The following is a 14,797-nucleotide window of genomic DNA, read 5'->3' on the forward strand; positions in this document are numbered from 1 at the left end:
CTTTATTTTTTTGAGCAGTGTAGTTGGCATACTAATACCCAAAGACCCCAAATTATGTCTTTATGGGTATTAAAAAGAAGAATTATGGCAACTCCACTCAAGAATTGTATAGGACTATACTGGGTGAATGAACGGCTTCAGGCACTTATGACATAGATTTGCTTAAAAGAGTTTTTCCAAGACTTTAATACTGATGACCTAACCTCTGGATAGGTCATCAGTATCTGATCAGTGGGGGTCTGACACCTGGGAACCCCACGGATCAGCTGTTTGAGAAGGCACCAGCGCTGCTGTGAGTGCCGCAGCCTTCTCTCTGCTCACCAAGCACAGCGCTGTACATTGTATAGTGGCTGTGCTTGGTATTGTGCTCAGCCCCGTTCACTTCTATGGGGCTGAGCTGCGCCTACCCCACATGACCGATGAACGTGATGCCACATGGCCTAGGAAAAGATGAGATAAGATTGCGGCACTACTGCAAGCCCCGATGCCTTCTCGAACAGATGATTGGAGGAGGTCATGTGTGTCGAACCCCCACTGTTCAGATACTGATGACTAATCCTAAGGATAGGTCAACTGTATTAAAGTTTCAGAAAACCCTTTTAAGTTGACTAAGTCTACTTTCACACTGGCGTTTCGGTTCAGGGCTCTCACAAGCGGTCCAGTTTGCATTCTAATGCATTCTGAATGGAAAAGGATCCGCTCAGAATGCATCAGTTTGCCTCCATTCAGTCTCCATTCCGCTTTGGAGGCGGACACCAAAACGCTGCTTGCGGCGTTTTGGTGTCCGTCTGACGAAACTGAGCCAAACGGATCCGTCCTGACACACAATGCAAGTCAATGGGGACAGATTCGTTTTCACTGACACAATCTGGAACAATAGAAAACGGATTCACACAAAACGCGCGTGTGAAAGTAGCCTAAGTTGAAATCGCATATAACCACCATGGTTGTTCACAGAAATTTTCTGGAATGACTTACCTCTAACATTCTGTTCTTCCGACTGTCCCTGAGAGGAGAAGATTTCGCCAGGCAGCGTTCGCTTCTTATCCACATTTGCTTCTGTGTAATGAAAAGAAAGATCTAGTTGTAGATACCACTATTGCACATTAGCAAGTAGAAACTTTTTTTTTTTTTTACATTTTAGCTGTCCACCTTCTGCTCTTATGCATTAATTGGTGACATTTACAATTTATCATTTTTATGTCTTTATATAAATTGAATGCCTTCATGTTTGTCAATGTACAAAATTAAATCTAATGTTCAATAACTAGTTGTACAATACGACGAGATATGTCAATCATAATGGTTCTGCACCTGAGCCCACTCCATACACCTTCCACCATGCACTTTGCATGCGCAAAGGGGTTAAAGGACAAAAGTCTATCTTTAAGCAATTCCTGTATAGAAATGTGAAGTTCAAAACAGGAGGCACATTTTATGGCCGACTATACGGTTTTGCTCAATCAATCATGGAATCAAAAAGGAATGGTTCCATTACATGGAGCTTTTGAGAAGCTGATTTACACACTAACCAAAATATAAAAGTCAGGGTGTAAACTGGAGGGCATGCTGCAAAATGCATTTTGCTATGAATAAAGGCATGACGTGTGCCCAAAACACGTAAGCGTTGTTTTTGCCTGTCTGTGGCTACTTGCTTAGCCTCTAAAGTCTGAATATTGTTGAAAATTGAAGATCTCTAGATGCTGGACACAGTTCTCTTTCCTTGTACTTCAGCACACTAAGCGAGGTCCGAGCAGCAGGAGTCTGAAGAGCTGGCTAGGACTACTGACCATGCCTAAGAACGCATGCGTTGCAAATTGCCTGTATAAATTCGACAAAGGATCCATGGGCCCAATGATAATGCGTAATGGCTGTAAACCGTTAAATGATGGTACCTTTATCACATCTTTGCTCCTCATCATCAGTTAGATCAATTACAGTCTTATCCTGTTGCAGAAACAAAAGCAGATGCACAAAATATGGAAAACATGGCACGGAAATGACAGCTCAAAAATGTACTTATAATAATAGCATTTTGGCAATAGCACAGAAGATCTACTACTGATCATAGCAACTACTAGATGAGGGGAGGTACAGCGATAGATCAGCAAAGCTCCAGGACTCCGTTTTACGCAATTACTTGGAGACAATTTATATTTTATTCAGTGTTTGGTTTCTAACTTCATTACATTATTATTATTACATTGTAAATTCAGTGGATATTTTTTTCATGTACTTAAGTCGGTATTTGCTTTCTATTGTTAGTTGGGATTTTTTGGATACAGAATCATACTGGTATCCGCCATTTTGTCCACTGCTGCTTTACCGGTGAGCTGCCCTTATCTACCATTTCTCTTAATTAATAGAAGCGGTCTATTCAAATAATTCTTTAAAACAATTGCCTACTGTACGTGATGAATGCGCTTTCTTCCTGTGTTGCTTGATGGACTCCATGATTTTTTGCATAGCTAATAAAAAGAAAATTTTATAAGGTTATATTTCTTTCCAAATGTACCAAAACGTTTAATGACCTACAGCAGTGTATCCCAACTAGTGATTGAAGGGCCAAACGTGGCTCTAAGGCTCCTTGTAGGTGGCTCCAAGCAGACGTCAGCCTTAAAGCGGCTGAGTGTTTTATACCGATGACCTGTCTTCAGGATAGGTCATCGGTATCTGATTTGTAGGGGTGCAACTCCCGTCACCCCCACCGATCACCTGCTTGAAGAGGCTGTGGCATGCCTCATCGCAGCTTACCCTAGGCTTGTGACGTCACAATGCCTAAGCATAGCTCACTCCCAATTCAAGGGAATGGGGGCTGAGCTGCAATACCGACCAGAGCGCTACAAAGCATGGGATACATTTCTTTTCACATGGGCACATATTACGGATGGATGCCACGTTAAGGCCTTTTTAATGGGCGGAGGATTGGCAAAATTATTGGGAACTGCGACTCATTCTCAGGCTGTGATAATTATAAAGCTGGTAGCTCATGAGGGACATACCGCTGAAATTAGCAGGTTTGTTACTACCGTTTGCTGTTGATAACAGGTTCCTTTAAAGTAGTATTCCAACCTGCAGCAGGTGATAAATGCAAGATGGGGGGGGGGGAGGGGGGTCAGACTGCTAGAACCCTCACTGATCACTAGAATGGGAGAGAAGAACTTCCATGGTCGAGTGTGCACCCTGGTGCTCCATTCAAGATCTATAGCACTGACAAAAAATAGCCGTCGGTGCCATAGACTGGGGTCCCCCCTTCCAGTGATCCCTTGGGTTCCAGCAGTTGGACCCCCACCGATCAAGCATTTTTCATTGGACAGGTGATTAACGCTATATACCAGAATATATGTCGAGGGTACGTCCAGACATGATGCAAATCTGCAGTAACTTACAGTACAATACATGTGTACTGGGTTCTGTAACTGCTTATTCAACGTCAAGAAGAAAGAAAGAAAAAAAAAAAAAAAAAAAAAGATTTTAACCTCATTTGTTCATTTAGTAGTGGAAATGTGGATTTTCATTGTGGATTTCCTCGCATCCAAGTATAGAGGTGAAATCAGCAGCAAATTCATCGGACAATCTGCAGCAAAATCAGCACGTAACAGCTGCAGATCTTCCTGGGGAATCACTACGGCACTGGGCTCTGAAGCAGAAATCTTCTGCCATGTTTGGACCCGGCCTTATAATAGAGCAGTAAATGGAAAGCAAATGATGCCGTTTAGGACACCGGTCCCCCTACCCACTCTAATCTGTCTGGAAGGAAAAGAAAACTGTATCTGATAGGAGCTCATGCTTTGATGCAAAAATGATAAATTATTCTAAGTGGTAAAATGTTAGAACCTCATGAAGGATAGATGTTAGTGGGGCTTTTATCTAGCATCTCCTCTGTAAACACATTAACCGGTGACCATATTGAAGAGCTTCGTACCTGCACTGTCCATCTTTGTAGAAGTGCTGTTTGGACGTTCTGCTTGGCATTGCTCGGGATGGCTGAAAAGACAATCAGTTCATTTAACAGTTTCCTTCCATCGAGGATGTAAAACGCTGAATGGCATAAATTGGGAAGTCATTATGAAATAGTTAGAACAAAAGAAAATTCATGCAACAAGAAATGGTCGAGAGTATGTACTAAGTATATGAATGCCAAATGATACACAACCTGAGTATATGGATAGCAAATATGAGCATAGATCATGGATCAGCAACCTCTGGCACTTCAGCTGTTCTGAAAGTACAACTCCCAGCATGCTCCATTTACTTCTACACGAGTTAAAAGAACAGCCAAGAGAGTGCACGCTGGGAGTTGTAGTTTCACAACAGCTGGAGTATTGAAGGTTGCTGTCCCCTGGCGTCAACCAACTGGCTGAATCGGCATCTCTAGGCATTAAGGGGGACATTTATGAAGACCGGCGATTTAGACGCCAGTCTTCGTCCCTCCTGCACTGGTGGTTCATTATGTGGAGATGCTGGCCTCTACGCCCGACGTCGCTGGCATGGATTCAGACCATTTACTAGCCCCCCCCCCCCCCTTTTTTTTTTTAAAGTGTCGGAAAAGAGAAAAGTCACAAATTGCGGCAGATATACGCCAAAAAGTGGTGTATACCTGTTCGGAAGTATTTACTGAAAAAGGACAAGGCGGTAGAAAACAGGGATCTAAGAAGTGCTGAACTTGGCAGGGGACAGTGGAGGTGAATAATTCCCACCAATCAGATACTGATGACTATCCAGAGGACAGGTTATCAGTATTAAAGTCTCAGAAAACCCATTTAAGATATTGGAAACAATATTATACTAGGGAACTGTCACCACCCTAGACCATTTGTAAGGGCTCATTCACATGGACGTATGAACGGATCCGCACCCATTCCACAATTTAGCGGAAGGTCTGCAGGTCCATTCATTTCTATGGGCCCTCAAAAGATGCGGACAGCACACAGTTATTCCGTAGCGCGGCTCCGCAGAAAAGATAGAACATGTCCTATTCTTGTCTGCAATCGTGGACAAGAATTGGCATTTTCTATTATGGTTGCGGCCATGTGCGGTCCACCAATTACGGAACGCACATGGCTGGTATCTGTGTTTTGTAGATCTGCAAAGCACTACGGCCGTCTGACTGGGCCCTAACTGTATATTTTTATGGCACATGCACAGTTCAGTTAGGCTGAGTTCACACTTCAGTTATCTGGTCAGATACTTCAATCAGTTATTAAAAACACAGAAAAGGAGGACATTTTTCCATTATACCTAGGCTTCACTACTGGTTTTAGTTCACAGTAACTGATGGAAATAACCAACGTGTGAACTGGGCCGTATTGAAGCCGCTGCCAGCAGAAGATAACAGCACAGGTGAGATTTGGAGCGGCCGCATGAGGATGGCGCCGCAGCTAAGAGGTGAAGAGGAGTGGGCTCCGATCTGATGGGCTCGACTGGGGTCCAGCCTCTTGCGCTTTTCCCACCTAATTAGCATATTTGTAAGGCACTGTTTTTTTGGGGGGGATAGAGTAGATTGATTTGGACATAAAGGTATATTTATAAATGGCTACAGCAGAGCTGCACAAGCAGTTACAGTCTACAGCGCTGACAGATTCCCTTTAATTATACGAGAGACGCTGGGGAATTTCAAATCCCATTGCAGGAGCAGTCTGGAGAAAATCTGCAGCATTTCTCTGGGAGGACTGTATTATGCCGGGTTAACGTCAGACTATTCCCAGTTTGATAAGAAAATTGGAAAAGTCCTGTTTAATCCTGTATGGTGTATCTACAGGTCGTCATAAATGTCCGATACACGGGGTCCTATCTTTTCACCTTTACCCATCAGGTTCTGTAGGTGTTTCTCCAACTGGGTCTATGTAAGTTTTAGAAACAAAGGATGAATCTGTAAATTCTGGCAAACAATAGTTCCCCCCCCCCCTTTAGAGATCTGGTGTAACGTCCGCCGCAATTTATTCCCAATTGGTAAAGTCTGACAGCGTGCCTCAGCAGATTCACCCAGCATTTAAAGAAAGAATGGCCCAACACGGCCTCCATAGGCCCTAATGAGACACCTGGAAGACACAGACTGGTCCCCCACTCAGAGCCCCCTCTTATTAGCCAGTTGTGTGGAGAGCTGATGCAAAGTTTAGCGCCTGCTTTGGAGGTCTTGACACAAACCTATTACAAGGTCACACATTCACTTCAATAGGCAGCTTTAAAAGGACACGTCTCACTTCAGCACGTGGCATTTATCATGTAGAGAAAGTTAATACAAGGCACTTACTAATGTATTGTGATTGTCCATATTGCCTCCTTTGCTGGCTGGATTCATTTTTCCATCACATTATACTCTGCATGTTTCCATGGTTACAGACACACTATAAGAAATAGCGTCAGCCTCTCTGCTAGCCGGGACCGTGGGAGCGCATATAGGCTGGTGTCTTTTCCTATAATGTGCAAGCACAACCACTGCTGACAGATTGCAGGGTGGTCTGTAACCATGGAAACGAGCAGTGTATAATGTGATGGAAAAATGAATCCAGCCAGCAAAGGTGGCAATATGGACAATCACATTATATTAGTAAGTTCCTTGTATTAACTTTATGTACATGATAAATTTACAGTACAATGCGTGTGGATGGGATCGGACATTAATGTATACTGCCATAGTGAGGACACCATAACACTGGTGACAGGTTCTCTTTACAGAGCATTCCCTTTTAAAGTGATATTATGCTACAACAGACAGGTTTGTTTCTGGGAAATCAGGCACACACCATTATGTATGACGGTATAGTTCTTAAAGGGATTATCCAACCCCTGAAATGCCCCCCCATATGCCCGGGCCCCTCACACACAATGTACTTACCTGGCCCTCGCCGCTTCTCCCCATGTGCGGATTAAAACATTTGGTGTTTGGGGTGGGGGTGTATTCATCCGCGCAACAGGAAGAAGCGGCGGCAGTGCGGGGACCAGGAGCGACACGGGTGCCAGGTAAGTACATTGTGTACACTGGCGTTTTGGCTTTCCGTTTCTGAGATCCGTTCAGGGCTCTCACAAGCGGTCCAAAACGGATTAGTTTTGCCCTAATGCATTCTGAATGGAAAAGGATCCGCTCAGAATGCATCAGTTTGCCTCCGATTAGTCACCATTCCACTCTGGAAGCGGACAAATGCTGCCTGCAACGTTTTTCTGTCCGCGATGTGGTGCGGAGCAAGACGGATCTATCCTAAAACACAATGTAAGTCAATGGGGACAAATCCTTTTTCTCGGGCACAATAGAAAACTGATCCATCCCCCATTGACTTTCAATGGTGTTCATGACGGATTCATGCGGTTGTATTATGGTAACGGAAGCGTTTTTGCAGATCCATGACGGATCCGCAAAAAACGCTAATGTGAAAGTAGCCCAAGTGTCATTGTATGATCTTGCAAATCTCTGTGTATTCGTCACTGTAACTTAACAAAAGCAATTAGCTTAACTTTTGCTAATGTTTTTATCCCTACTATCTGAATCTATCTGCTCAGTAAAAAAAACACTATCTTCTATCTAAGGACAGAGCCCATTGTTTAGCATGCTGTATATAGTCTTGCATATAGTCCGTCTCCTATTTTACCGCTTCCTGTATGAATGTAGATCTATTGGAACAATTGCGCCTTGCTCTTACCATTTCCCCCCTAGGTATATTTTTTGTTACATGGGGTGGATGGCATGACGTTGCCAACAAAGTAGCGTTACCTGCGGTATCATTTCTATAAGTTCACGTGGAAATTCTTGTATTAGTGACATCACCATACAGGCGTAAAACCGAATCATGATGTACACTGAATTTTAATGAATCAATGCTATGATTCAAATATTCCCTGAATGCCGGTATGTCCGCTACATCGCCGTCCATACAATCAATAGGTCGTCGAGGTAGCGTGCATACCATTTAATATTTTGAAAAAATGGATTAACATCTGCAAATAGAAACTGCTTCTCCCACCAAGCCATGAATATTTTAGCTATGGAAGGCGAGAACTTCGCCCCCTTAGATACTCCAGAAACCCGGAGATAAAAATCTCCATTGAACATAGAAAAATTATGCTTCAACAAAAAATCTATTGCCACACAAAGCACAGCTACTATAAGATGTTAAAAACCATTGCAAGGCTTGACTTGCCAGGTGATGAGGAATGTTGGTAATACAAAGATACCACATCTGCCGTAATCCACGTATATTTTTAATTTCACTTAAATCAAAAGATTGCAATACGAGTATCTTTCAATACCCAGGGATCTGCAGAACCAAAAGGTTGAAGAGGAGAATCTACCCACTCCGAAAATCTTTCAGAGTATGAGCCAATGCCGGCTACTATCCTTTATGAACCTTTGGTGACCCAATCCATATGGCTATCCTGTAAAGGGAGCTATAGATGTGGTAGCAGGAGATGGATTTGTTGTAATTACAGGTCTGTCTGCCAAAATATAACATCTACTGTGAATGGCGGAAGCCATGTAATTCGACAGTACTGAAAGGGTTTCTGTCACCAGATTTAACCCTATTAAACTACCTGACATTAGCGATGTGCTAATGTCCGCTGAACCTAACTAGTCTATTCCTACTTTTATCAAGGCCCCGTTACTCCAGAAATATAACTTTTATAATATGCTAATTAGCCTCTAGGTGCGGGGGGGGGGGGGGGGGGGGGGGGCATTGTTCCTGCTCCTAGAGGCTCCGTTCTCCCCCCTTTGTCGCCTTCCTCCAAGTCCTGATTGACAGGGCCAGGCAGCGCTCGCATCTGTCTGCCAGCCCTGGGCTCTGGTGAAATCTCGCGCCGTTCAGCATTCGGCGCGGTGAGGGAAAGACGCTCGCAGGCTGCCAGCTCCCTCACCGCGCCTGCGCCGAATGCTGAAATGTCTCCGCTGTAAGCCTGCGCTTTGCCACTGTGCACAAGGGCGATGCGACAGCGCTTGTAGTTCAGGGGGTAGAAAGTGTTTCTTTCCCAATTAGAGGAGGTGACCATAAATGAAAACTTTTCAGCCGAGGCGCATATTGGATCTTTGAATTGGGAAGCTGCTCTCCTACAGGTCTGAACAAGAAACATGACCCGATTTTACAATATCGATCAAGTGATTTATTTTTATGTGTTTTCTATTAAACATTTAAAATTTTCTTTGTGTTTTGTCAGTTCCCCTCCCCCATAGACCATGTGATGTTAACTGTGATTGATTGGTGCTACACATGGCTAAAGGGATGTGAACATTCACACGTCATAAGGACAGACGTTTCATGGTCCGAAACGCGTAGACTTTGTATGCGATATATGTTTGGATTTTACAGCAATACAATAAAACTACAGTTTTTTATTGGAAGCTGGACCGAATCATCGTTTTCTTTAAGCAGACTTACGGCTGAGTCCAGGCCATGTCTCCTAAGAAAAGATATAGGGAAGTGCTGCAATATTTTAATTTCGAAACTAAATTACTATTACTATGATACAGTCCGAGTCAGGGGAGCCACACTGGGCCTACCAGGTACAGTTGACAAACAGCCCATGTTTCCGGGATCAAGCACGGTTGAGTGAATCAGCCCCAAATGTTAAATTTGCCTATTTATATTTATACAGTGCGCCAATTGTATGAATGCATTTAACGGACAGATCTACCATGCAGAAAATCTAAGTGACAACCAGAGGTCGCAATAACGCCTGTACAAGCGTCAGACGCCTGTTCAGGCCATTTTACTCCCTGGAAAAAGTCTAAGGCGCACCGATACGCCTTAGACTTTTCCCTCCCATTCAACAGCGCAGTGAGCGCTGTGAACGGCACAGGCAGCGCAGTGATGCTGCTGCTGCCTGAAACAACCAATAACAAGGCTCCTTACAGTGAGGAGCTTTGTGATTGGTCAGTTTGAGCGGCAGCCGGAGCTTATGGCAAACTGCTCTGAAGTGAGGAAGGAGGCGCGCGATCCTCACTGACGGGGTAAGAGGTATGTGCCCGGGTCTTTTGCTTGTGCCCTTGGCACCAGTATGCACCATCCATTGTGCCTGTGTCCTGCTCTGCCAGTGCCTCAGGTCTCTTCAGAGTCTACCAACAGCCCCGGTGGCACCGACATACCCACCTGAGAGCTCCTATACAAAGACGTAACTTTGGTGGGCAGCAATGGCCACGTGATGGATGGCAAACCCCAGTGACCAGCGGCACAAACAGCAGCAAATATTTAAGGGATTGTCCCAAGATCAACACTATTTACCTATCCATACTTGACCCAGAGAACACTAGAACATGGTAACCAAGTTGGGGCCCCCAGCAATCATGTACTTGAAGGGGACATATCTGTTTTAGTAACGACTTGCATTTCCCATGCAATAACAATTCTGGGGAATCAATTCTTGTGACTCTATATTGTACCATTCCTCTATTATTCCTACTAGAACTTATGAACAAATTGCGAGTAGTCTGCAATAAAGGTCCAGCGGGGGTTACCAGTTGACAGCACTGATTGAATAATATCAGGCTGTGCGGTGACACCCCCATCTGGACCTTCACTGCAAACTGCTAGCAAGTCATTCATAACTAATAGCAGAGGAATGGTGCAACATAAAGTCATAAGAATAGATCTTCCAGGATTGTTATTACATGGGGGGTGCAAGTAGTTTCCAAAACAGAGAAATCCGGAGAGGTGAGGAGTCCTCTTTAAATATCGATCTTAGGACAAACCCTTTAAACCTCATAAAATCACTGCAACAGTGACCTCAGTGGTGCCGACCCCCTGAGCCCAACAGTGACCTCAGTGGTGCCGACCCCCTGAGCCCAACAGTGACCTCAGTGGTGCCGACCCCCTGAGCCCAACAGTGACCTCAGTGGTGCCGACCCCCTGAGCCCAACAGTGACCTCAGTGGTGCCGACCCCCTGAGCCCAACAGTGACCTCAGTGGTGCCGACCCCCTGAGCCCAACAGTGACCTCAGTGGTGCCGACCCCCTGAGCCCAACAGTGACCTCAGTGGTGCCGACCCCCTGAGCCCAACAGTGACCTCAGTGGTGCCGACCCCCTGAGCCCAACAGTGACCTCAGTGGTGCCGACCCCCTGAGCCCAACAGTGACCTCAGTGGTGCCGACCCCCTGAGCCCAACAGTGACCTCAGTGGTGCCGACCCCCTGAGCCCAACAGTGACCTCAGTGGTGCCGACCCCCTGAGCCCAACAGTGACCTCAGTGGTGCCGACCCCCTGAGCCCAACAGTGACCTCAGTGGTGCCGACCCCCTGAGCCCAACAGTGACCTCAGTGGTGCCGACCCCCTGAGCCCAACAGTGACCTCAGCTAAATTAAAAATTGTCTAAATTTGCCATTTATGCATGGAAGACAGTTCCAAAGTACTAGTATGGGTTTCCCTGCATAAATAGCAAACCCTTAATGTTATACAGGCCTTCGTATTAACCATTTGAATTACTGTAACTTTCGTACTCCTCATCGGCTGAAAATACTCCTCAAAAATGGTAAGGGGAGTATTTTTACTCTTCCAGAGAAAAATGTAGCGCGACCTCTGGTGACAACCTTTGTAATGATAATCATGCGGTCACCCATCTCTTCCAGGAACAGATACAACATATAATGAATCATAAGTTGACAGGAGAACATGTCAATGCCTTGGCTCTACTGCTGATCTTTGTTTTAAAGAGTAACTAAACTTTTATAATAATTTTTAATATGTTGTCCTTAATCCTCTAACTAACATTTTTCTAATATACTTTATTAATTTTCTATTTTTACTATACTTTTACATCCCTAAAGTGCACCATTTAGTGTGCGCTTAAAACTCTGTTCTTATGCAATATAAAGACGCGGCATATACAGGCTGCACATCAATAATTAAAATAAATAATTTATTGATGGGGGGGGGGGGGGGGGAGCCAGAAAAGTTAAAACATTGTATACAATAGTGACATTGTGTTTGGATCAGTAAAGAAGTCCAAAACACATACCCACAGACACCTAGTTCAAATGTGGGAACATGTAAAAGACCGCCAAATACATATGCAAATCATAAACGTGGCATCAAAGAGAATATAGGATACTTATCAAAATAGAGCACGACGATCATGGTGCGCGGGTGAGACGCCCATGCGTATCGCCAGACTGGACTGGCTTCCTCAGGGGTCTAGTCTGGCGATACGCGTGGAGAGTCTCACCCGCACACCATGATCGTCTAGTGCTCTATTTTTAAAGTATACTATATTATCTTTGATGCTACATTTATGATTTGCATATGTATTTGGCGGTCTTTTACATGTTCCAACATTTGAACTAGGTGTCTGGTATGTGTTTTGGACTTCTTTCCTGATCCAAACACAATTTCACTATTGTATACAATGTTTTAACTTTTTTGGCTTTTTTTTTCATCAATAAATTACTAATTTTAATTATTGGATGTGCAGCCTGTATAAGCAGCGTCTATTTTTCTCTTTATACTGCATGGTTATGTATTGACGCCATGTTTTGCACTCCTTTATCCTATGTGGTGTGCCCCCTTACATTACTGTTTTGGTTAAAACTCTTATCCCTACACCGCTGACGGCTCAGCGGTGTACGGAGTACTCATTTTATGAATGGGGCCGCAGCAGCGCAGGGAGTATGGGCAGGAGCACTCATTGCTGCTCCTGCCAGTGCTCCCCGGACAATTACTAACTCCTGGCATAGTGCATGGGTACCCTGTACCTATGTACTATGTCAGGATTAGCTGAGCCGAGCAGGATCCTGCTTCTGCCAGCAGCGCTAAAGTAAGAACTACATGACAGAACTCCGCTCAGCTAATCCTGGCATAGTACAGAGTTAGTAATTGTCCGGGGAGCACGGGCAGGAGCAGTAATGAGCGCTCCTGACCGTACTCCCTGCACTGCTGCGGTCCCATTCATAAAATACAGCTGAGCTGTCAGCGTTGTAGGGAGAACAGAGTTTTAAGCGCACGCTGAATGGTGCGCTTTAGGCCTCATGCACACAACGTGCTGTTTTTTGCGGCCCATTGTAGACATGCCTATTCTTGTCCGCAAAACGGACAAGAAAAGGACATGCTATATTTTTTTGCGGGGCCTCGGAACGGAGCAACGGATGCGGACAGCACACTGAGTGCTGTCCGCATCTTTTGCTGCCCCATTGAAGTGAATGGGTCCGCACCTGAGCAGCAAAAAATGCGGCTCGGCGGAGACCCGAAAAACGGTCGTGTGCATAATGCCTTAGGGATGTAAAAAGTACAGTAAAAATAGAAAAAAATAATAAAGTATATTTGAAAAATGTTATTTAGGGGATTAGGGACAACATACTAAAAAATTTTAAAAGTTTAGTTGCTCTTTAAAGAGTAACTCCCACAAAATTTTATTCTCTGACCTGTTAGGTACACAATGTAAACTGTAGTGAATGTAATTTTCTTACTGGTGACTGAAGTTGTGAATTATCCCCTCCCTTCTGATCCTCAGCTGTGTCATGTGACCAGCACTTTGCTAGCATCTTAAGTGTGGTGGAAGCCAGTTTCTCTATGTATTCCTAAGGGAGCATCAATGTCAGTCTTCTAGGAATGAATAGAGAAGCAACTGACTTCCTGTACGGTGTCAGTTGGAGATTAGTGTTGGTCACATGACACAGCTGAGGATCAGATGGGAGGTTATAACTCACAAATACAGGCACTGGTAAGAAGATTACATTTACTACTCATGTACCTTTCTAACAGGTCAGAGAATAAACATTTTTGTGGGAGTGTTTCTTTAACCACCTCCCGTCCGCCCATAGACTATAAAGCCTGGGAGGTGGTTCTCGATCTATGAATGGACGTTTTAAAACGTCCATTCAGAGATCGCAGCTGCACGCTAATCGTGCAGCTGCTGATCGGGTTGCCTGCCGTCAGTGACAGCAGGGCAACCCTTAGAGAAGGCAGGGACAGTTCCCAGGTGACCCTGCCTTCTAGACCACTGTATACATAGTAAGGCAGGAAGCGCTAGGCGCTTCCTGTTCCGGCCTGGCGGTCATGTGAGTGCTGTACAGCATCTCTGGGGAGTGTATTTCCACTGTAACTGGGGCTACTATGTCAGCCCCAGTTACAGGCGAAAGCAATAGTGAAAAAAAAAAAAAAAGGTGAAGTTAAATGTCCCCCAGAGGTCTTGTATGACCTTAAGTGGGATGCAAACTGTAAAAAAAAAAAAAGTTTCACTTGTATAAAAAAAGGGAAGGGATTAGAAAAAAAAATTTAAAATAGAAAAATAAAATAGACATTTGGAATTGCAGTCACGGTCGGCTCTATAAATATATCACATGATCCACCCAGTCCGATAAACACCATAAATAATAAAAACTGTGTCAAAAAGCCATTTTTGTCACCTTACATCACAAAAAGTGCAACACCAAGTGATCAAAAAGGCGTATGTCCCACAAAACGGTACCAATAAAACGGTCACCTCATTATGCAAAAAATGAGCCCCTACATAAGAAAATCGCTCAAAAAAATAATATAGCTCAGAACATGGAGACACAAAAACAATTTTTTTGGTTTCAAAAATGCCATTATTGTGTTTAAGTGATATAAATAAAAAAAAGTATACATATTAGGTATCTCCGCGTCCGTAACAACCAGCTTTATAAAAATATCACATGACCTAACCCCTCAGGTGAACACTGTAAAAAAAATAAAATAAAAAAAAATAAAAAACTGTCAGAAAAAGACATTTTTGTCACCTTACATCACAAAGTGCAACACCAAGTGATCAAAGGGGCGTATGTCCCACAAAATGGTACCAATAAAACAGTAACCTCATCCCGCAAAAAATGATCCCCTACATAAAAAAAAATCATTTAAATA

The 14,797-nt window shown here is 44.0% G+C and overlaps 1 protein-coding gene across 1 annotated transcript in view; it reads right to left on the reverse strand.

Moving 5' to 3' along the window:
• The window catches only part of ATF7IP2 (activating transcription factor 7 interacting protein 2), an 88,286-nt gene that overhangs the window by 7,691 nt on the left and 65,798 nt on the right, over positions 1-14,797 (reverse strand). Inside the window, exons 7-10 of the mRNA XM_040439412.1 lie at positions 3,926-3,987; positions 2,407-2,468; positions 1,896-1,947; positions 979-1,059 (exon numbers count right to left, since the gene is read on the reverse strand). Of these exons, the coding sequence (XP_040295346.1) occupies positions 979-1,059; positions 1,896-1,947; positions 2,407-2,468; positions 3,926-3,987 (257 nt within the window). The remainder of the gene's footprint in view (positions 1-978; positions 1,060-1,895; positions 1,948-2,406; positions 2,469-3,925; positions 3,988-14,797) is intronic.

This window comes from Bufo bufo, chromosome 7, assembly GCF_905171765.1.
Source record: "Bufo bufo chromosome 7, aBufBuf1.1, whole genome shotgun sequence".
NCBI classification, from domain to species: Eukaryota; Metazoa; Chordata; class Amphibia; order Anura; family Bufonidae; genus Bufo; species Bufo bufo.